The sequence below is a fragment of the Convolutriloba macropyga genome, chromosome 13 (assembly GCF_964194025.1).
Source record: "Convolutriloba macropyga chromosome 13, txConMacr16.3, whole genome shotgun sequence".
Taxonomy (NCBI): Eukaryota; Metazoa; Xenacoelomorpha; order Acoela; family Convolutidae; genus Convolutriloba; species Convolutriloba macropyga.
The window spans coordinates 12,001,657-12,026,654 of NC_134480.1; the positions used below are offsets into that span (position 1 = coordinate 12,001,657).

General features: G+C 33.3%; 2 protein-coding genes across 2 annotated transcripts in view; both read left to right on the top strand.

Annotated features, from left to right (window-relative positions):
* Positions 1-24,998, top strand: part of LOC142351596 (xaa-Pro aminopeptidase ApepP-like) — a 702,879-nt gene that overhangs the window by 27,580 nt on the left and 650,301 nt on the right. The gene's annotated exons all lie outside the window — the stretch shown is intronic.
* Positions 21,797-24,911, top strand: LOC142352186 (protein FRA10AC1-like). The gene is made up of 2 exons (XM_075404597.1): positions 21,797-21,999; positions 23,122-24,911. Exon 2 carries the CDS (start codon positions 23,130-23,132, stop codon positions 24,123-24,125), a length of 996 nt encoding a protein of 331 aa, XP_075260712.1. The 5' UTR covers positions 21,797-21,999; positions 23,122-23,129; the 3' UTR covers positions 24,126-24,911.

Here is a 24,998-nt window from a genome sequence, read left to right on the forward strand (position 1 = left end):
AAACTACGGCTAGTTTATGCTACTTTTTTTGCACTTCGCAGTAATTTACCCAATTTAATCATTTTTATTGCATCATAATCATTCTTCTTTTTGCAAATAAAATTTGAGCGAGTCAATTGTGTAAGTAGATTCTCCAAGCAAGTACTCAGCCATAGATCTGTAAATTAAACATGCCCCGCAAAGGCCTATGGCAAGTGATTGCTCTACTCGCATTGCGAAACAAGGTACAAAACTCAGATTGTGTACGACCAGTTAATTATATACTGTATCCTTCACAAAGAAGTAGTTTTAATGAAATTTATACATAATTTTGCCTTGTTTCAGTTGTCTCCACGAAATCGTTCAAGTCTAATGTTAAAACATTGGTCGCTAAAAAGCCCAATGAAATTGAGCAAGTATACTCTTTTTTTTTTCAAATATTGGCCACGCAATGAAAATTAGAAATAAATACATAGAGTGGAGGATACCTTCAGATCTAAAAGTTTCTCAACCCATGTTCCAAGAGGACAAACCAAAACAGCATTTTTACTAATCGCTAATTAACTTGGCTTTTCAAACATTTTTTTTTTATATGGGGAATATATATGCTCGGCTGGCTTTTTTCCTCATTCATATTGTCGTTTTTTAAGCATCGAATAAGATAATAAAAGACACTTTTTTGTGGTCCTCAGGATCCAATTTTGATTTATAAATAAAATTATCAAATATTCATAAAAAGGTAATTTTTGAATTTAAAAAAGAATATTGAAAGATTGAGAAAGAAAAGGTTTAATTCAAAATGGAGACCAACAGTAAAAAAGTAGTCAAAAAAGTTAGATTAAAAGCAAGGTTTCTTTTACAATTCTCTACAGTTTCAAGCCTACACTCCACAGTTTGAAGCCTACAGTTTCATTACCTTTTTTCCATAGGGCCAAAAAAAATTTAAAAAAGTAAAATGACAAGTTTTGTTTTATCAAAATTTGGTACAAGAATAAATTGTGTATGTCTCTCTTTATTCTGCTGGTCAGAATTATTTTTTCTTCATACGAAAAAAATTTATCGGAAATTTTCCAAACTGAAGACTACAGGCAATTTAAAGCTCTAAAAATAACGAAAAAATTTGAAAAACTAAAACTAATAGAAACAAAGGTGTTCATTTTTAAAATTCTGGTGCTGATTTTGCAAAAAGTTTTTCTCAATACATCAGAACAAAACATTCATGTATTTTCAAACATTTTAGGTGGAAAAAAGTATTGGTTCCTCTAAAAAAACGCTAAACAAACTTCATTGGAGGATGAGATTAAAAGATTGAGAAAAAAAAGGAATGATTGAGAAAGAAAGAAAGTTTAATTCAAAATGGAGACTAAGAAAAAAAAAGTAGTCAACTAAGTTAGATTATATGCAGGATTTTTAACAATTCTCTACAGCTTCACGCCTACACTCCGCAGTTCCAGGCCTACAATTTCCTTGCCTTTTTCCAGAGGACCAAAAGTTGTTTAAAAAAATAAAATGTTGATTTTTGATTTATCAAAATTTTGTTCAAGAAAAATTTGTGTATGTCTCTTTTTACTCTGCTGGTCAAAATTATTTTTTTCTTTATCAGGAAAAATTATTTTGAATTTTTGATAACTGAAGAGTTCAGGCAATTTGGCGCTCTGAAAATAACGAAAACCAGTTTTGAAAATGTAAAACTAATAGAAACAAATGTGTTCATTTTTTAAATTCTTGCGCTGATTTTGCAAAAAATTCTTCTGAATACATCAGAACCACGCATTCAGGTATTTTCAAGCATTTGAAAAGGAAAAAATAACTGGTTCTAAGAAATCAACGTCAAAACAACCTCATTTTTTTCAAAAAATAGAAGGAAGAATTAAAGAAACGGCTAAAAAATTGTGGTTTCAAATATATTCAACAAAATTGGGTTTCTTATTTCTAACTGTTGAAATCATCTCAGAGAATTACAAGAAGAAGGCTAAAAGATGTGCTTCCAAATATTTATCTAAATGACCCATCCAATCAATAGATCAGATGCAAATCTCAAAACGTATTTAATGGGGCAACAGTGCATCTGCAAGGTTTGCTTAAAGCGAAAAAAGTGTAGTGAGGGGGGAAAACTAGATCGGTGTTTCTATAAAATTAAAAATTAGTTTGCCAATTTTTACCTTACTTGCAAAACCAAAGGGTCAAAACAAAAATTTAACTGATAACCAGCGTTAGTCAACTCAACAAAAAAAATTGTTATGAAGGGCTTTCAACTTTTTTTTATAGTAAACACTTTTAGACTCAGAGGGCCAAACTTGTCAGAAAGTTAGAAAATAGTCAACAAGAGATATTTGCTTTAAAAGTGGCTTTAATTATTTTCGAAACAAAAATTGAGTTTTTTTTATTCTAGCTGCTGACACATCTCCGAGGGTTACAAAAGATTGCTAGATGCCAATAGACTATCTTGAAAACGATCCTTTTAATTGACTATCCGTTTTAATTCACAATCCTTTTTTTACTAAAACTGCTAAGGTTGGAAATTTCAACAGAATTTGACATTCACAAGAAATTTGATCAAAAATGAGCTGCAAGTCGAAAAGTTTTCTATAAAAAGTTAGATAACCATCTGATGCCCTCCAAAATTTTTGTTTTGCGCAATGGAGTTTGCAACCATGATGTTGGTTTTGAACAAATACTGCAGGGAAATATTAACCAATTCTGGAAAAGCGAGACAAGCTGCTAAGATCATCTGATGAAAAGACTGTTGCACTTCTAGATAATATCATTTTTCAGGGATTCGTCAGGGACATGCTTTCTTTTGGTTCAAAGCATCCAATAAGGGACACCTTTAAAGAAATGCAATTCTCGGTGGACATCTACAATTTGATAAGGAATCTGCTTGAGAACAAGGTACCAGACCAGGTGAAAAATTGTTTAGCATTAAAGCGGCAGCAAAACGGTAATCAAAAAACATAGAAACACTTTTGGATAGAGCATTAGCAAAAGTGAAAAAATATCTACGTGACAACGCCCTGATTGCTGTCCCTTTTGATAAGGGTGTTGATTTTTTGTTGTGAAAAAAGCACGTATGCAGAAAAATTGGAAAATATAATAGATTGCGATCAGTTCAGAAAACTTAAAAAGAGTTTTGGTAATATCGTAATGAAAAATGGAAAAGGACTTAACAAGAACTTTCGGATGAGGAAAAAGGGAAGATACCGGTTAAGAGTTACGAAGCTTTACTAAGCTAGGGATTAACCATCAGTTCAAAATTTTAAGCTACGGCTAGTTTATGCTACTTTTTTTGCACTTCGCAGTATTTTAGCCAATTTAATCATTCTTGTTGCATCATAATCATTCTTCTTTTTGCAAATAAAGTTTGAGCGAGTCAATTGTGTAAGTAGATTCTCCAAGCAAATACTCAGCCATAGATCTGTCAATTAAACATGCCCCGCAAAGACCTATGGCAAGTGATTGCTCTACTCGCATTGCGAAACAAGGTACAAAACTCAGATTGTGTACGACCAGTTAATTATATACTGTATTCTTCACAAAGAAGTAGTTTTAATGAAATTTATATATAATTTTGCCTTGTTTCAATTGTCTCCACGAAATTGTTCAAGTCTAATGTTAAAACATTGGTCGCAAAAAAGCCCAATGAAACTGAGCATGTGTACTCTTTTTTTTTCAAATATTGGCCATGCAATGAAAATTAGAAATAAATACATAGTGGAGGACAAAAATTTTAGACAAATCATGTCAAGCCAAATCGTTTTCAACCCATGTTTCAAGAGGACAAACCAAATTAGCATTTTTACTAATCGCTAATTAACTTGGCTTTTCAAACATTTTTTTTATATGGGGGAATATATATGCGCGGCTGGCTTTTTTCCTCATTCATATGGTCGTTTTTTTAAGCATCAAATAGGATAATAGAAGACACTTTTCTGTGGTCCTCAGGATCCAATTTTGATTTATAAATAAAATTATCAAATATTCATAAAAAGGTAATTTTTAAAATTAAAAAAGAATATTGAAAGATTGAGAAAGAAAAAAAGATTGAGAAAAAAGAGGAAATATTGAGAAAGAAAGTTTAATTCAAAATGGAGACCAACAGTAAAAAGGTAGTCAAAGAAGTTAGATTAAAAGCAAGGTTTCTTTTAAAATTCTCTACAGTTTCAAGCCTACACTCCACAGTTTGAAGCCTACAGTTTAATTACCTTTTTTCCATAGGGCCAAAAAATATTTAAAAAAGTAAAATGATAAGTTTTGTTTAATCAAAATTTGGTACAAGATTAAACTGTGTATGTCTCTCTTTATTCTGCTGGTCAGAAATATTTTTTCTTCATAAGAAAAAAAATTTTCGGAAATTTTTAAAACTGAAGACTACAGGCAATTTAAAGCTCTAAAAATAACGAAAATCAATTTTGAAAATTTAAAACTAATAGAAACAAAGGTGTTCATTTTTAAAATTCTAGTGCTGATTTTGCAAAAAGTTTTCTCAGTACATCAGAACAAAGCATTCATGTATTTTCAAACATTTTAAATGGAAAAAAGAATTGGTTCCTCTAAAAAAAACGCTAAACAAACTTCATTTTTTTTGAAAAAGTAAGAGGATGAGATTGAAATATTGAGAAAGTTTAATTCAAAATGGAGACTAACAGAAAAAAAATAGTCAACTAAGTTAGATTATATGCAGGATTTTTAAAAATTCTCTACAGCTTCACGCCTACACTCCGCAGTTCCAGGACTACAATTTCCTTGCCTTTTTCCAGAGGACCAAAAGTTGTTTAAAAAATTAAAATGTTGAGTTTTGATTTATCAAAATTTTGTTCAAGAAAAATTTGTGTATGTCTCTTTTTATTCTGCTGGTCAAAATTATTTTTTTCTTTATCAGGAAAAATTATTTTGAATTTTTGATAACTGAAGAGTTCAGGCAATTTGGAGCTCTGAAAATAACGAAAACCAATTTTGAAAATGTAAAACTAATAGAAACAAATGTGTTCATTTGTTAAATTCTTCTCTGCTGATTTGGCAAAATATTCTTCTGATTACATCAGAACCAAACATTCAGGTTTTTTCAAACATCTGAAAAGGAAAAAATAACTGGTTCCAAGAAATCAACGTCAAAACAACCTCATTTTGTTTCAAAAAATAGAAGGAAGAATTAAAGAAACGGCTAAAGAATTGTGGTTTCAAATATATTCAAAAAAATTGGGTTTCTTACTTCTAACTGTTGAAATCGTCTCATTACAAAAATTACAAGAAGAAAGCTAAAAGATGTGCTTCCAAATATTTATCTAAATGACCCCTCCAATCACTAGATCAGATGCAAATCTCAAAACGTATTTAATTGGGCAACAGTGCATCTGAAAGGTTTGCTTAAAGCGAAAAAGTGTAGTGAGGGGAGAAAACTAGATCGGTGTTTCTATAAAATTAAAAATTAGTTTGCTTATTTTTACCTTACTTGCAAAACCAAAGGGTCAAAAAAAATTAACTGATAACCAGCGTTAGTCAATTCAACTAAAAAAATTGTTATGAAGGGCTTTCAACTCTCTTTTTTATAGTAAACACCTTTAGACTCTGAGGGCAAAACTTGTCAGAAAGTTAGAAAATAGTCAACAAGAGATATTTGCTTAAAAAAGTGGCTTTAATTATTTTCGAAACAAAAATTGAGTTTTTTTATTCTAGCTGCTGACACATCTCCGAGGGTTACAAAAGATTGCTAGATGCCAATAGACTATCTTGAAAACGATCCTTTTGTTACTGAAACTGCTAAGGTCGGAAATTTCAACAGAAGACGACACTCATAAGAAATGTGATCAAAATCGAGCTGCAAGTCCAAATGTTTTCTATAAAAATTAGATAACCATCTGATGCCCTCGGAAAACTTTGTTTTCCGCAACAAAGTTTGCAACCATGATGCTGGTTTTGAACAAAGACTGCAGGGAAAATTTGACCATTTTTGAGAAGGCGAGACGAGCGGCTAAGATCATCTGAAGAAAAGACTGTTGCATTTTTAGATTATATCGTTTTTTTCCGGAATTCGTCGGTGACTTGCTCGCTTTTGGTGCAAAATATCCAATAAGGGACAACTTTAATGAAATGCAATTCTCGGTGGACAACTACAATTTGATAAGGAATCTGCTTGAGAACAAGGTACCAGACCAGGTGAAAAACTGTTTAGAATTGAAGCGGCAACAAAACGGTAATCAAAAAACATAGAAACACTTTTGGATAGAGCATTAGCAAAAGTGAAAAAATATCTACGTGACAACGCCCTGATTGCTGTCCCTTTTGATAAGGGTGTTGATTTTTTGTTGTGAAAAAAGCGCGTATGCAGAAAAACTGGAAAATATAATAGATTGCGAACAGTTCAGAAAACTTAAAAAGAGTTTTAGTAATATCGTAATGAAAAATGGAAAAGGACTTAACAAGAACTTTTGGATGAGGAAAAAGGGAAGATAACGGTTAAGGGTTACGAAGCTTTACGAAGCTAGGGATTAACTATCAGTTCAAAATTTTAAGCTACGGCTAGTTTATGCTACTTTTTTTGCACTTCGCAGTATTTTACCCAATTTAATCATTCTTATTGCATCATAATCATTCTTCTTTTTGGAAATAAAATTTGAGCGAGTCAATTGTGTAAGTAGATTCTCCAAGCAAGTACTCAGCCATAGATCTGTAATTTAAACATGCCCCGCAAAGGCCTATGGCAAGTGATTGCTCTACTCGCATTGCGAAACAAGGTACAAAACTCAGATTGTGTACGACCAGTTAATTATATACTGTATCCTTCACAAAGAAGTAGTTTTAATGAAATTTATACATAATTTTGCCTTGTTTCAATTTTCTTCACAAAATTGTTCAAGTCTAATGTTAAAACATTGGTCGCGAAAAAGCCCAACGAAATTGAGCATGTATACTTTTTTTCAAATATTGGCCACGCAATGAAAATCAGAAATATGTACATAGTGGAGGATACCATCAGATCAAAAAATTGTAGACAAATCAGGTCAAGCCAAATCGTTTTCAACCCATATCTCAAGAGGAAAAACCAAAACAGCATTTTTACTAATCGCTAATTAACTTGGCTTTTTCAAACATTTTTTTTATATGAGGGAATATTTATGCGCGGCTGGCTTTTTTCCTCATTCATATTGTCGTTTTTTAAGCACCGAATAGGATAATAAAAAATACTTTTTTGTGGTCCTCAGGATCCAATTTTGATTTATAAATAAAATTATCAAATATTCATAAAAAGGTAATTTTTAAATTTAAAAAAGAATATTGAAAGATTGAGAAAGAAGTAAAGATTGAGAAAAAAGAAGAAAAAAACGTAATTAATTGGGCAACAGTGCAAGTGCATCTGCAAGGTTTGCTTAAAACGAAAAAAGTGCAGTGAGTGGGAAAAACTAGATCAGCATTTCTATAAATTTAAAAATAAGTTTGCCTATTTTTACCTTACTTGCAAAACCAAAGGGTCAAAACAATAATTTAACTGATAACCAGCGTTAGTCAACTCAATTAAAAAAATTGTTATGAAGGGCTTTCAACTTTCTTTCTTATGGTAAACACTTTTAGAATAAGAGGGCTAAACTTGTCAGAAAGTTAGAAAATAGTCAACAAGAGATATTTGCTTAAAAAAGTGGCTTTGATTATTTTCGAAACAAAAATTGAGTTTTTTTTATTCTAGCTGCTGACACATCTCCGAGGGTTACAAAAGATTGCTAGATGCCAATAGACTATCTTGAAAACGATCCTTTTAATTGACTATCCGTTTTAATTCACAATCCTTTTTTTACTAAAACTGCTAAGGTTGGAAATTTCAACAGAATTTGACATTCACAAGAAATTTGATCAAAAATGAGCTGCAAGTCGAAAAGTTTTCTATAAAAAGTTAGATAACCATCTGATGCCCTCCAAAATTTTTGTTTTGCGCAATGGAGTTTGCAACCATGATGTTGGTTTTGAACAAATACTGCAGGGAAATATTAACCAATTCTGGAAAAGCGAGACAAGCTGCTAAGATCATCTGATGAAAAGACTGTTGCACTTCTAGATAATATCATTTTTCAGGGATTCGTCAGGGACATGCTTTCTTTTGGTTCAAAGCATCCAATAAGGGACACCTTTAAAGAAATGCAATTCTCGGTGGACATCTACAATTTGATAAGGAATCTGCTTGAGAACAAGGTACCAGACCAGGTGAAAAATTGTTTAGCATTAAAGCGGCAGCAAAACGGTAATCAAAAAACATAGAAACACTTTTGGATAGAGCATTAGCAAAAGTGAAAAAATATCTACGTGACAACGCCCTGATTGCTGTCCCTTTTGATAAGGGTGTTGATTTTTTGTTGTGAAAAAAGCACGTATGCAGAAAAATTGGAAAATATAATAGATTGCGATCAGTTCAGAAAACTTAAAAAGAGTTTTGGTAATATCGTAATGAAAAATGGAAAAGGACTTAACAAGAACTTTCGGATGAGGAAAAAGGGAAGATACCGGTTAAGAGTTACGAAGCTTTACTAAGCTAGGGATTAACTATCAGTTCAAAATTTTAAGCTACGGCTAGTTTATGCTACTTTTTTTGCACTTCGCAGTATTTTAGCCAATTTAATCATTCTTGTTGCATCATAATCATTCTTCTTTTTGCAAATAAAGTTTGAGCGAGTCAATTGTGTAAGTAGATTCTCCAAGCAAATACTCAGCCATAGATCTGTCAATTAAACATTCCCCGCAAAGACCTATGGCAAGTGATTGCTCTACTCGCATTGCGAAACAAGGTACAAAACTCAGATTCTGTATGACCAGTTAATTATATTTTGTATCCTTCACAAAGAAGTAGTTTTAATGAAATTTATACATAATTTTGCCTTGGTTCAATTGTCTCCACGAAATCGTTCAAGTCTAATGTTAAAACATTGGTCGCGAAAAAGCCCAATGAAATTGAGCATGTATACTCTATTTTTCAAATATTGGCCACGCAATGAAAATTAGAAATAAATACATAGTGGAAGATACCTTCAGATCAAAAGGTTTTACACAAATCAGGTCAAACCAAATCGTTTTCAACCCATATTCCAAGAGGACAAAACCAAAACAGCATTTTTACTAATCGCTAATTAACTTGGCTTTTCAAACATTTTTTTTATATGGGGGAATACATATGCGCGGCTGGCTTTTTTCCTCATTCATATTGTCGTTTTTTAAGCACCGAATAGGATAATAAAAGACACTTTTTTAAGGTCCTCAGTATCCAATTTTGATTTATATATTAAACTATCAAATATTCATAAAAAAGGTAATTTTTAAATTTAAAAAAGAATATTGAAAGATTGAGAAAGAAGTAAAGATTGAGAAAAAAGAGGAAAAAAACGTAATTAATTGGACAACAGTGCATCTGCAAGGTTTGCTTAAAACGAAAAAAGTGTAGTGAGTGGGAAAACTAGATCGGCATTTCTATAAATTTAAAAATTAGTTTGCCTTTTTTACCTTACTTGCAAAACCAAAGGGTCAAAACAAAAAATTAACTGATAACCAGCGTTAGTCAACTCAACTACAAAAATTGTTACGAAGGGCTTTCAACTTTCTTTTTTATAGTAAACACTTTTAGACTCAGAGGGCAAAACTTGTCAGAAAGTTAGAAAATAGTCAATAAGAGATATTTGCTAAGAAAAGTGGCATTAATTATATTCAAAACAAAAATTGAGTTTTTTAATTCTAGCTGCTGACACATCTCCGAGAGTTACAAAAGATTGCTAGATGCCAATAGACATTCTTGAAAACGATCCTTTTAATTGACTATCCGTTTTAATTCACAATCCTTTTTTTACTAAAACTGCTAAGGTTGGAAATTTCAACAGAATTTGACATTCACAAGAAATTTGATCAAAAATGAGCTGCAAGTCGAAAAGTTTTCTATAAAAAGTTAGATAACCATCTGATGCCCTCCAAAATTTTTGTTTTGCGCAATGGAGTTTGCAACCATGATGTTGGTTTTGAACAAATACTGCAGGGAAATATTAACCAATTCTGGAAAAGCGAGACAAGCTGCTAAGATCATCTGATGAAAAGACTGTTGCCTTTCTAGATAATATCATTTTTCAGGGATTCGTCAGGGACATGCTTTCTTTTGGTTCAAAGCATCCAATAAGGGACAACTTTAAAGAAATGCAATTCCTGGTGGACATCTACAATTTGATAAGATATCTGCGGCAAAACAAGATACCAGGTGAAAAACTGCTTGAAATTGAAGCGGCAGAAAAACGGAAATCAAAAAACATCAGAAACACTTTTAGATTGAGCATTAGTAAATGTGTAAAAATATCTGCGTGACAACGCCATGATTGCTGCCATTTTTCATAAGGGTGCTGATTTTTTTGGTTGTGAAAGAAAGCACGTACGCAAAAAAACTGGAAAAAAATGATAGATTGCGAACAGTTCAGAAAATTTGCAAAGAGTTCTGATAAAATCATCATGAAAAATGGAAAAAGACTTAACAAGAACTTTTGGATATGAGGAAAAAGGGAAGATAACGGTTAACATTTAAGAAGTTTTAATGTCCACCAAAGCGCAAACGGCAAAGTTGTGTAGATTTACTAAGGTACACAACAACAAAAAACTGAGAAAACATAGAAACTAACGCCAATGACGCGTTATCGAGGCAGGTTTTAAAAATAGAATGTAATGAGACACTCAGACTAGTTGAAAGGTGTTTTAGGATCAGGTTTCCTATTCCGTCCAGACCTCTGCTTTTACAGATGTCTAATTCCTGTAAAATAGGGCTAATCTGATCTCTTGTGCACGGTATCATGTTATAAATATTTTTAGGGAATTGCTGGTGGGTATTTTTAGTTTTTGAGCCAAACACGTTATGGAAAAACTGGTTGAAAAGTTCGGCTTTGTTCAAGTCGTCTGTTGCTCTGTTTTTTGCACTTCGCAGTATTTTACCCAATTTAATCATTCTTATTGCATCATAATCATTCTTCTTTTTGCAAATAAAATTTGAGCGAGTCAATTGTGTAAGTAGATTCTCCAAGCAAGTACTCAGCCATAGATCTGTAAATTAAACATGCCCCGCAAAGGCCTATGGCAAGTGATTGCTCTACTTGCATTGCGAAACAAGGTACAAAACTCAGATTGTGTACGACCAGTTAATTATATACTGTATCCTTCACAAAGAAGTAGTTTTAATGAAATTTATACATAATTTTGCCTTGGTTCAATTGTCTCCACAAAATTGTTCAATTCTAATGTTAAAACTAATGAAAATTAGAAATAAATACATAGTGGAGGATACCTTCAGATCAAAAAAGTTTTAGACAAATTAGGTCAAACCAAATCGTTTTCAACCCATATTCCAAGAGGACAAACCAAAACAGTATTCTTACTAATCGCTAATTAACTTGGCTTTTCAAACCTTTTTTTTATATGGGGGAATACATATGCGCGGCTGGCTTTTTTCCTCATTCATATTGTCGTTTTTTAAGCACCGAATAGGATAATAAAAGACACTTTTTTGTGGTCCTCAGTATCCAATTTTGATTTATAAATAAAATTATCAAGTATTCATAAAAAGGTAATTTTTAAATTTAAAAAAGAATATTGACAGATTGAGAAAGAAGTAAAGATTGAGATAAAATAGGAAAAAAACGTAATTAATTGGGCAACAGTGCATCTGCAAGGTTTGCTTAAAACGAAAAAAGTGTAGTGAGTGGGAAAAACTAGAGAGGCATTTCTATAATATTGAAAATTAGTTTGCCTTTTTTTACCTTACTTGCAAAACCAAAGGGTCAAAACAAAAAATTAACTGATAACCAGCGTTAGTCAACTCAACTAAAAAAAATGTTACGAAGGGCTTTCAACTTTCTTTCTTATAGTAAACACTTTTAGACTCAGAGGGCAAAACTTGTCAGAAAGTTAGAAAATAGTCAATAAGAGATATTTGCTAAGAAAAGTGGCTTTAATTATATTCAAAACAAAAATTGAGTTTTTTAATTCTAGCTGCTGACACATCTCCGAGAGTTACAAAAGATTGCTAGATGCCAATAGACATTCTTGAAAACGATCCTTTTAATTGACTATCTGTTTTAATTCACAATCCTTTTTTTACTAAAACTGCTAAGGTTGGAAATTTCAACAGAATTTGACATTCACAAGAAATTTGATCAAAAACGAGCTGCAAGTCGAAAAGTTTTCTATAAAAAGTTAGATAACCATCTGATGCCCTCCAAAATTTTTGTTTTGCGCAATGGAGTTTGCAACCAAGTTGTTGGTTTTGAACAAATACTGCAGGGAAATATTGACAAAGTTTGGAAAAGCGAGACAAGCTGCTAAGATCATCTGATGAAAAGACTGTTGCAGTTCTAGATAATATCATTTTTCAGGGATTCGTCAGGGACATGCTTTCTTTTGGTTCAAAGCATCCAATAATGGACAATTTTAAAGAAATGCAATTCTTGGTGGACATCTACAATTTGATAAGATATCTGCGGCAAAACAAGATACCAGGTGAAAAACTGCTTGAAATTGAAGCGGCAGAAAAACGGAAATCAAAAAACATCAGAAACACTTTTAGATAGAGCATTAGTAAATGTGCAAAATATCTGCGTGACAACGCCATGATTGCTCTCATTTTCCATAAGGGTGCTGATTTTTTTGGTTGTGAAAGAAAGCACGTACGCAAAAAAACTGGAAAAAATGATAGATTGCGAACAGTTCAGAAAATTTGCAAAGAGTTCTGATAAAATCATAATGAAAAATGGAAAAAGACTTAACAAGAACTTTTGGATATGAGGAAAAAGGGAAGATAACGGTTAACATTTAAGAAGTTTTAATGTCCACCAAAGCGCAAACGGCAAAGTTGTGTAGATTTACTAAGGTACACAAAAACAAAAATCTGAGAAAACATAGAAACTAACGCCAATGACGCGTTATGGAGGCAGGTTTTAAAAATAGAATGTAATGAGAAACTCAGACTAGTTGAAAGTTGTTTTAGGATCAGGTTTCCTATTCCGTCCAGACCTCTGCTTTTACTGATGTCTAATTCCTGTAAAATAGGGCTAATCTGATCTCTTGTGCACGGTATCATGTTATGAATATTTTTAGGGAATTGCTGGTGGGTATTTTGAGCCAAACACGTTATGGAAAAACTGGTTGAAAAGTTCGGCTTTGTTCAAGTCGTCTGTTGCTCTGTTTTGAACGTGCAATAATTCGCTCGGATAAAGCGGTGCTTTTTTAACTGATCTTAAAATTTTCGTATTTTGGTGAACTTTTTGGAATTGAACACCTCAGTTTTATAATCCAGTTGATCTTCTGTCGTTCTTTTAGATATTTCATCATTGAATTGATTGATTTTGGATAGTGTTGCTTGGCTGTTGTTTATTCTATTTTTTCATTGCATTGTCTCTAAAGTTTTGATATGATATAACGTATAATTAGAGATCCAGGGAGGCAGGTTTGCTCTGTGAGTTGTCACTTTTGGGACGTTTTGTTCAAAAGTTTGTTGAACCAGCGGCAACACTGATTCAGGAGCTCGTCATTTTTACTATAGCAGTACGGTTGAAAGGGTCTCTCTAAAACTATCTCATTTAGTTTTTGCCAATCGACTTTGTTTAGAGCAAATTTCGCTAGTCTGTTTGTTTCTAATTTATCGAAAGAATCTCGTTTGGAATGGGTAATGGTCAGAGCTCTTAGCGTTGCCTATTTTGTTTTGGTTGTCTAGAGTGTTATCAATATTAGACTCTATCCAGAGCTGAGGCTCGTTCATCAGAAACACATCTAGTTGCTTAATATTACCCGTTAAGTCTCTGAAATCAAATACTTGTTGAAAGGTAATTTCAGTGAAAAGGTTTAGAGAGTCATTTTTGTACTCATCGCTTGAATACGTTGTTTTCCAGTCGGTGCTTACAAAATTAATATCACCTCTAAAACTTACTGAATTAAAATCCATAGATTTTTGTTTCTTTGTCATACGACTGAAAAAGTGCTGAAATGTGTCGAGATTCCATCTGTAGGAGCTTGTTCATGGTGGATTATAAATACATGCAATTATAAGGGAAGACTTCATTTAAGATACGTTAATTACAACTGTGTCTAGTAAATTGGGACTTGGTGAGATGTCTTCAGCATTCAAGGTATTTTGACAGCAAGAGGGGCGCCTCCAAGTTTGGTTTTCCCGTCATCAATTAATCGTTTTTGCTGAAAAATAAGGTAACCTTTTAAAAATAGAGCTTCGTTCGGGACTGCGTCAGTGAGCCAGTTTTCAGTGGTGAGACATATAATGTCATAATTTTTACATAGTAAAGAGTTCGAGAGACAGCATCTTCGCGTGAGCTCCAGAATGCTTCGGACATTGAAATTAACAATGGTAATCTCAGCTCTTCAGATGATTTAGTCAATCATCCCAATCTTCAACCCAGTCACTGTTGACTTTCCTAAAGAGATTAAGATTTTGAATCTTTATTTCTTTTCTAATGATATTGCCCGTTTGGAACAGTTCGAGTCTTGTTATCAGTAGTTTATTTTCAATTTGTACTTCTTGTGGTGTGAGTTCTTCGCTTATGTACATTTTGTATTGTAGTTCCGCAGTTTTGATAAAGACATTAGTAAGATAGCGTTAGCGAGATCGATAAGGATTGGTCTACGTTTGTTCTCTTTGTATGTACGTCGAAGGCAGTTGATTTTGTTGTTAATGTTCAGGAAGCTCATTATTGCATTTACCTCTGATCTGTCTGACTCAGCCCTTTTTCTCGGTTCCTCACTTTTGCTGTCTTCAATTCCTGGAATCCTAACGCCATTGTCTTCAAATAATTGCTTATTTGGTACCTCCTTTTTTCGGTTGGAAGTTTTTGTTGTCCTCCCGTTGGTACCAATGATACTTTAAGTTTTTCATTTATCTTTTTATCAATTGTTTCGGTGACCACAATTGTGAGAACTCCTTGATTGTCAGCGCTGGTTTTGTTGCCTCAATAACGATATCTCTTTTGTTCAGAGAGACAGATTGGCTGCAGAGAAGGAAGATGCTAACATTTACTTCTCTAGGAACACAATTTGGAAAGAATAGGTTTTTCGAAATTGAATTTTGGAAAAAATAGTTTTTTTGTTTGTGAGTCTGCAATTAATAAATTCCTCCTAGTTAGGAAAAAAGAGGTTGGTTTGTATTCCTAGCTACAGTTAATCTGAAATCACACTATTTGAAAAAGTGAAATGACTAGTTAATAAGTTTTTAATAACTGACTATCTAAAAAATGACTATTTATAGCTCCACCAACCTCATCTAATTGCGGTTATTATTCCATTCTGTGGGCTTTAATTTCGTTGGGGCTGCTATAATTGGAAAAATTTATAAGTTCAATAATGAATAATTATGGCGCTCCAAGGGTTGTTTCCGTTTGCGTCCCCAGTACGTTCTGCACACCCAGTTACAAGGCAAGTTCTTTCATTACAGAGCAATTCATCCCTCACTCGCAACAACACTATCGGTATTATTAATCTGTCACACGTTTAAAACCATGGCAGTATCTGAAACAGATTAGTGTGCCTAAGAGTGCGAAATTTTTTTTCGTGCGAATGTATGTTATTGCGTCCACGTAGGTGTCATTTTTCTTCCATTACATAGCAAATAATAGTGTTAATATATAGCACGGGCTGTTATGCGTGCAAAGAATTTTCCTATCCAAAGCTGAGGGGCCACATACGGAAAAGATCCCATTCCCATTATAGCTGCGGGGATGCTTAAATGGGAGCTGTGGTTGAAAAGGGACGTTGTTAGCTTGACTCATCTATTTTTGTCATTAGTTGTTTGTTTTCTAATGCTGTCTGTCTTTTGTTTAACATTCTCAGCTGATGTTTGTATATAATATCATTCTATTGGGAGATTTAAATAATACGAGATGAAGACGTAGTTCTGGGAGGGCCACGGACGAGCCAATATTCACCCAGTTTTGGGGAGGGGCATTTCTTAATTTCCCTTTTTTTTCCTTTTCCCATTAGAGCGCCCCTCCAGCTAAAGGATTATAACTTATTTCCCACTCTAGCCAACACCGTAAATTTGTCATTAGGGAGAGAACTATCTTTTCGAAGGACGCTATTACGAGAGAAAGTGACGTTTATGTGAATAATTTGATTATTGTTCCCGACCCACTATTTGCAAGGAGAGGAATTATGCTCAACTGGGCTTTATTTTTGTTCAATTAAATTTCGCTGATCGATTTATTCATCGTACACAGTTGTGAGTGGTACCATTAGGAAGCGCATACAGCGTAGACTATATAATTGAGAATATTGTGTTGAAAATCGTTTTTCCAGGCAGTTACGAAGGTTTATATTTTGTGAACATTAATAAATTGAATTTGGGATGGATTTTTATTGACCGCATCTAACAGCTTTTTTGTGTCACCTATAACTGTTCTCACAATATCGTCGACATATCTTGGAAAAACTTTAGTTTAGGACGAATGGTTAATGTCAGTCTGATCGTTTTCACAGCAGAATGAGCACATCCAGAACTGGTTTTCCATGCTATCATTTTCCGTGTCACTGATTTGCTCACATTTTGCGTTGAACCATCTATTGAAAATTTGACACTCAACGCCCCCGGAACGTGCTGTCACACGGTGTTCGTAATTGTGACAAGTGCTAGATTGTTTGTTGGTTTTGCATTCAGGTGTCTGTAATTTCAGTTGTGGCTCCCACTATTTCATCCAAAGATTTACCAAAATCACTGCCAAGGACGCAGCCATTGCGAAACCGTCTTTCTGACAGTACCAACTTTCATTGAATTTGAAATGGACGTCGGCGATAGCTAATTCGAGCAGTCGCTTCATTGTTGTTCAATGTATGTCTGGTTTATCGTCCCTAGCATCACAGGGCAATATTAATGGCTTCCTTTACGGGAACGTTGGTGTACAAACTTTTTACAAATTATAATAGGATTTGTTCGTTTTTTTCAAGTTTTATTTGCTCCAGAGTCTTTCGTGCGTCATTGGTGTTAGTTTCTATGTTTGCTCCTCCAATCTTTTGGAAAAAGGGTGTACGAGACTTGTTGAGTTTATGGTAACAACTTGCCGGGATAGAGAGAACAGGTCTTAGAGAGGTTTCTTTTTGTGTACTTTAGCTAATCCATACATCCGTGCCGGTTGTGCTCCAGTGGACCTTAAAGCTTCGTAAACCTTAACCGGTATCTTCTTTTTTCCCCTCATATCCAAAAAGTCTTTGTTTTGATCTTTTTCATTTTTCATTACGATATTATCACAACTCTTTTCAAGTTTTCTGAACTCTTCGCAATCTAACCAGTTTTTCTGCGTACGAAATTGCAAATCACTAAAATCACTCTTTCCAGGAAATTTAAAACGAATTTTTACATATCTACAGCCGTATCTACAAATTTTTACATCTGAGTAAATACATATTTTCGATTGGATGTAGCAGATGAATATCGACATGTTTTTATTAAAAACCTACATATCTTGCTTTAAACTTACTTTGGTTTTGTAATGGTCAAGTTGAAATTTCCGTTTCATAACGTGTCTTTCTTTCAAGATGGATTTTCATCTCCAAACTAAGCTTCAAAATAAGCTCCAAACTGAAAGCTTAGTTTGGAGATAAAATCCAAGTTGAAAGAAAGACACGTTATGAAACGAAAAAGACGAAAAGACACGTTATGAAAGCTTAGTTTGGAGATAAAATCCAAGTTGAAATAAAGACACGTTATGAAACGAAAAGACACGTTTCAACTTTAAAATTGAACAAAACCAAAGTAAGTTTAAAGCAATATATGTAGGTTTTTTAGTAAAAAAACATGTCGATATGCATCTGCTACATCAAATCGAAAATGTATATTTACTCAGATGTAAAATTTTCGGAACACTAAACTTTATGTTCTGGCTTTCCACATTAGCATTTTGTTTTATGTATAACCAGACGATGAACTCAGAGTTCGAAGGAAGGTTTTAAATTGACAATCCTTTTTTAAATCTTAAAATGATGTTCGTCGTTTCTGCTGTTTTCCAAAATTTTTGCTCTATTTTTTGCCAATTCTGGTAATATTTGGTATCAATAGTTTTATTGATTTGCCTTAGAGCAGGGTTGTTGACGCATTTGATCCGAAATTTTGATTTCAAAATTTGCTGATTGTTTCAAAATTAATCCTTTTTTCACCAAAAATGGCAGCAACTATATTTCTTTAGCGCCTCTTTATGAAAGCGCCTCTTTCTCTTTCACTTTCTTCAAAAGTATTCTGAAATAAAAATTTTAATGATTTTTTTCAAAGTTTGTCTTAATTCTTCCGACCCCACTTGTGGGGGGGGAGAGGAACTATACACTCAAAGAGAGAATGTGAGTGGTATCATTAAAAAGCTGGTCCAGCGTAGAATTCAAAATTGAAAAGTTTTTTTTATTTTCTTTTTTTTTCCGAGGAATTATCGAGGATTGAAATTTTGTGTGAACACGGGACGTTTGATCACTTTTAGTGTGATTTTTCTTTCAAATTAAGATATTTCCTAAAAAAATAGTATTTCAAACTTAATTTTCTTGCCAAAAAATGAATCAATTTCGTGTTCCTAATATGATAAAGGCGAAAAAAACGATTATTTCTGGACTCATAGGGAGCTGCTTCAAAATAAAAAAAATTCGAAATCTATCTGAGAGCTCTTTTTTTATAAAAAAAATTCTACTTTTTTTTTGTTTTTCTAAGTCACCTAGAGACAAGTCACTTTTCATATCGAGGTTCCGTTAATGACAAACTTCCTTTACAGTCAAAGGAAGCCAATGAACAAAAAAATCGTTTTCAAGGAACTCCTAATGTTTTTTATTAAATTCGACTCTGAGTTTTGGTAATTTTTAATAAAATTTTGAATTTCTTTTTGAAGTTCTACTAATTTTTTGGAGTCTTATGGCACGAACTCATTGACTAACAGTGCAATATATTCCGTAATGAGATTTAAGTGAGCATATCTAGTGCTTTGAGTGGACAGCTAATGGCTGTTAAGACTGTAAGAGTTTAAAAAAATTTCGGAAATTTTTTCGAACATTAAATAATCATATATTTTTTATCGTGAATATTATGACATTCTCTGTGATGAGAGCACCCTCTTCCGTCCTACTGTAACCAAATTTGGTCTGTAATATGACTTCAATGATACAAGATTTCGAAAAGTTTTAAATTTCTTTTTTTGAATATTTCCGTATTATTGGTTACTTTTTAAATCTTATAATATTATCATAAAACTGACAGCTCCTATTGGCTTAAAGAAGACGTTCAGTGGATAACAAATAAATTTTTCAGAGAAAAGCCTATGGTTTCAAATGGCTTCGACATTTTCTTCTCGCACATCTCTAGTGATTTTTTGGTTTTTGCCTGATTTTGTTGTTGTTCACAGAATCATAAGACTTGTTGTGATGTCTTGTTGATCACTTATGCATAGCAAACATCCCGATAGTCCTATTGAAGCATATTTGAGCCTATTGAAGCACTTTTTTTGACGTCCGTTGAAATTTATTGAGTTTAATGCCTGTTAAGAATTTAGAAATAAGTTTTCAAAAATTTTTTTGAACATTAACCAATCTTTAAATTTTGTGAACTGTTAGTCAATCGCAGTATTGACAGAACCCATTTGATTTCTACCGAAACTTAAATAATTTTTGTTTGCGATTTTATCTTCTAACTATTGATTATATGACTTCAACAACACAAGAATTCAAAATTTAAAAAAAAATGGATATTTTCGTATTATTGGTTACTTTTGATGTCTTATCATATTATCCAAATATTTTACAGATTATGCAAATATTTATCAATCCCATTGGCTTGTAAAAGACATTCAGAGGATCACAGATAAAGTTTTCAGAGAAAAGCTAATCGTTTAAATGGCTTCAAATTTTTCTTCGACTTTTCTGTTGAATTTTGGTCTTCGCCTGTTTTTGTTGTTGTTTTCCTAGTCTTAAGACTTATTGTGATCTCTTATTGATTATCTATGCATGACAAACATTTTTTTTCCATTGTTTTTTTCACGAGGGTAGTTTTTGGCCTCCGTTAAAAGCTTTGGCGTTTAAGGGTTGTTAAATTTGGGAAAACGTTTTTCGAATTTTTTTTGAACATTAACCGGTCCTAAACTATTTTCGTGGACTGTTAGTCAGTTTTAGTACTTGCATGATCCATTTTTATTTCTAGTGCAGCCAAATTTAATCTGGTGAGCGTTTTCATCTTCTAACTATTAGTTGTTTAAACTTCAATACCACTAGTTTTCATACATTATTTTAAACTTTCGCTTAATTCTTCTTATTTTTGGATCCTTTTGAAATCTTATCACATTATCCTAATACTGATGGTTCTTATTGGTTTAGGGAAGACGTTTAATGGATCATATATAAAGTTTTCAGTAAAGAACTTATGATTTAAATTGCTTCGACACTTTCTTCTGGCACTTTTCTATTAAATTTTTTATTGTTGCCTGTTTTTTTTGTTATTTTCATCTTCATTAACTTGTTGTAAGTTGTTGTTTTTGACACAATATGATTGGCAAACAAAGTTGTTGTCGCGTGGAGGCATAATTTAGCGTATTTAATGGATTCCGTTGAAAGCTAGTGAAATTAATGGCTTTGATATTACAAGTTTTCTCAAAAATTTCATGGTTCTAATGTATTTGTTCATATTTGATTTTTTGAAACTGTATTGATAAAAAAGAAGAATGACATTGCTGTAAAGAAATTAATTAACATATAAAGTTTTAAGTGAAAAATTCGTTTTCTAATGCCTTCGACACTTTTCTTGCTCAAATTTTTTTTTAGAAAGGGCTGTTTTTGCCTGTTTTTGTTCTTTAGGTAGCCGTAAATTGCTGACAAGTCTCTTAAGCTTGTAGTTGAGGATTGAACAAATGAAGTTACCCGAATCAGTTATTCAGTTTATAGCCTTTAGTCTTAAAGTTTAGGATATACATTTTCAAACATTTTCAGTTTTGGTTGTTCTTTTCGTCAAATTGTAACATATTTTCATCAATGAGAGGTCATATCCAATTTCTTTTTTTCCAAAAAATAACATATCTACAGATATTAATTGTCACCTATGCTTTGTTTGTTGGAAAATATGCGTTTTTATAAACGTTTTTTTTGTGGTCATTTCTTGCGCTTCTCTTCTTTCAGAACAATCGCGAAGTAACAGATCCCAATGGTTTACAAATGTGGCCCAAATAAACTTATTTAATCTCTCAGTATAATTCCTGCAGTTGAGTTTGTGGAAACAAGATTTGAATTAAAAATACATAATTTTCAGATAATAGCTAATGATTTTAATGGTAGCAATAGTTTGTGTTTTCGCAAATCGTTTCTAATTTTTTCGGTTTTTCTTTTGTTCGTTTCTAAGTTTTAAAAGACAAGGCCATTTGGTTTTTTAGTAACTTCTTTGTAATTTATCGTGAATTATTAAGTTAAAAGCTCATGATTTTTAAGACTTTTGAAATTTCTTGATTTAAAAAATGTTGATTAATTTTTGACTTTCGCCTCATTGATCGTTCTCTGTGTTGACTTGTAACTTAGTCTCGTTAATAAAACTTGCCATCCGCTGTATAAATAGGAGAAATTAAGTTTGAGTAGTTGAGTTTTTATCTGACTGCATTTTCACGTTGTTACTATGTGCTCTTAAAGTTAGATATTAAGTTTTTGCCGTGATGTCTTCGTTTTTGCTTTGTTTGTTTGGTTGTTTTTTTTGTCTTGTAGTCTCTTTAAGGTCAGATCTCATTGGCGTTGTAATAATGCACGGCATTATGTAATTCAATTAGTAGATGGGTTGTGTAAGGATTGTTTTAAACTCAAACATCTATTTTTGTTATTTCTTCATTTGGTTGACAATTAAGTCAAAATGTAGATGAGGTCGGGTCGGAACATCATGTGCGACCGCACATTAACGAGCCGCCTTGTTTAACTCATTATTCAAATTGCATTATTTACTTTTGATATATTGAAATTTTGCTGGCTAAATTATCTATTTCGGTTACATTTGAAAACATTGCTTGCTGTTATCAGACAGGCAGCGTTTTCCAGGTTAGTTTTGTACTCATCGTGGTTTCTGTCAATGAAAAATTTTTGTAATTCTTTGAAACTAATTTGCCGTTTTTGCTATGCCGTTTTTGAAAATAATTTGCCTTTTTTTATATGTTTATTACAGACCAGAATTGTTTCCTCTCAAACTTCACTTACTGACAGCCCACCTGAGAAAGGGACCCAATTACCATATGTTATTATTTCAGAGAAAATTTTTTGGTTCTCATGGCTTCCACTAAAGGTGTTTTCGAAAACTGAATTTGCCCGCATTTGTTTTTCTTTTACAGTCTTTTGTCTAAGTTTCAGTACTAAAAGATGCAGTTGACTAATAATTTTCAGATGCTGTTTTGACTTTCGCCTGGTTTTATCTGATGCCATTTTGTCTGTAAAAAATATTGGTTTCGGTCGTAATTAACGTATGTTTTCGTTCATTAAATTTCATTGGCGGATCTCATCAGCTCTCCATGGTGGTATTATTCATTTCGTTGCCTCAGAAATGACCAGTCCCATTGGTTCCGATAGAGTTACATAAGAATCGTAACTTGAATGGAGTTACATGGAGTTGATGTGACTGCGCTTTTTTTGTTTTGACTTGTTAGCGAGTCCCATTACGGACACGTCCCATCTTTGATGTGAAGTACAAGTTGATTTGTTCATTTTAGGTTTTATCTGAGGCTATCTTGACTTTTTAAGGGTTTTTAAAACATAGATATTGAATTTGACGGGAATTTATGGTTTGTTTGTCCTGTCTTGTAGTTTCATCAATGGCATGCGTCATCGGCTCTCTAATGCGGTGTTATTCTTTTCTTTTAGTGCTTTGCGTTTAAAACTTATTTTAGCTCATTAACCAAATAATTTCGAACAGTGCGTGTGTTTTGTATTTTTCTCTCTTCCTCATTTGGTCGAAAATCAAGTAAAAAATGTGGATAAGCATAGGCGAAACATTATACGCGAGCACACATTACCGAGCCTCCTAGTCAACTGTGTAATTGCAAGTATTTTGTAACAAAGGGTGCATAATGTACTGAAGCCAAGTAGCGGAAAATGTCTCAAACGTCTGCTGTGCACATTAGTGTTGCTAGCGACATGCTTTCGATTTTGCTATCAAACTTCTGTTACTAGATTCTGTTATGGATTATAACTCAGAGTTTGACAGCGACGTGGAAGGGGTTAATAGAAAACGGAAAAGGGAGTTGCAAAATGAAAAGAGGCCCGTAGTTACAGAGCATCTGCCATCTCACTTTGTATCTGGCTCAAGTCATTCAAAAGTGCACCATAGTCGAGCTTCATTAGATTTTGATAAAGAAGAGGCTTCGAGGCACAGACAGCAGTTTCTTTCACTAAATGCATTTGACCGTCACAAAAAGCTAGTTAATGATTATTTAAAGTTTTACGGTGGAAAGCGGAGCGATTTCAAACGTGACACTCGCTTTGATAAATCAGATTTAGACGTTATTCGGGAAAACGTTAAATTTGTCTACAGTGACGACGAAGCTGAGTCGGAACTGTCTGATTGGAACGAGAGAATTGCCAAGCGTTACTGGGATAAACTCTACAAGGAGTATGCTATAGCCGATTTAACATACTTCAAAACTGGTCAAATAGGAATGCGTTGGAGAACTGAAAAAGAGGTAGTTTCAGGCAAGGGACAATTCGAATGTGGAAACAAATTTTGCGCTGAAATTGAGAGTCTTGAGTCATGGGAGGTCAATTTTTCGTACAAAGAGGGCGATAGCGTTAAGAATGCTCTTGTCAAGCTGCGGTTGTGCGCTGACTGTTCTTTCAAACTCAACTACAAAAAACAACATCAAAAATCGAAGGCTATCAAACGCGAAGTTGAGGCCAGAGAGAAGAAATCAAAGAAGAAACACAAAAAGCACAAAAAAGAGGAGAAAAAGCGTTTGAAGCGAGAACAAAGTTCTGATGATGATGATAAGAGATCTGAAGGCAATAGTAATGATAAAGCAGAAACTTCTCGAAGTTTGTCAGAAGAATCACAAGAAAAGAAAGAAGCGGAGCCAGAAAATATTTGGGTTAAGAAAGCAGACGAAGAGAAGAATCTGCTTGACGACGAAAATAATATTGATGAAGATATCGATAATTACTTTTTAGACATGTTGTCTTGATTGAATTTGCATCCCCCTATCACCATACCATCAATTGTTTTATCAAATTCTGTCAAGAATTTTAGTGAAAAGCTCTATTCAAAGAAAACCCCTTGTAAGTCTTCAAATCGTGACATCCTTTTGCTGTCTGATCTGTGGGGTCGAGCCCGCTTTGTTTTTACAGAGTTGTGGTACATTTCCCGTCCGGTCAATGTCTCAAAGAGTGTTTTCAGACGCCGTGGCACCGTTGATGCTTTCGAACCAAATACACGTTGTTTTGCAGTCAATTATCTAAACTGGCGGCACGACACGCCGAGCAGAAGTTTGACGTTACACTTAAAGTTTCTTTTTCTAAAAAAACTTGAAAATGAAGCAAAATAAAACAACTTAGCTTTGTTCATCCAGCTTTTTTTGATTGACTTTGTCTCTCTCTGTATATTTCTCTCATCGAAAACAATGGTTTTCTGAATGATCAATTCTGTATTTTATTTATTCGAAAACAATTAATTGCAATTTTTATTGGCAATCACCTTGAAGGCTATCCTGTGTTAATATCGAGAAGATCTTCAGTTCATGGAACGTAATCCGTGCAATATTTCGTTCAACACAGGACGAGTAGCACTCGTGATTTCCCTGGAACTGTAATCTAGATTACTCTGATGATACTAACAGCTTGCGGTTGTTCTGTTGACTGACCTGCGGTCCAGTAGTGCAATAAAAATGAACAATGAAGCAACTGAAAGAGAAATTTTGTAAGCCTACATCATTCTATGAAGTGAAACAAAAACAATTTAAGTTCAAGAACTAGTTTTGATAGTAGAAGTTTATCCTGAGCACGGGAATCCGTATCAATTTGAGGTGCACTGACAATTTAAAGATTCTAGATTCTTGCGG

Bases quoted from the DNA above. Each gene is read 5' to 3' on its own strand.
- LOC142352186 (XM_075404597.1), top strand. From the start codon at position 23,130: ATGGATTATAACTCAGAGTTTGACAGCGACGTGGAAGGGGTTAATAGA.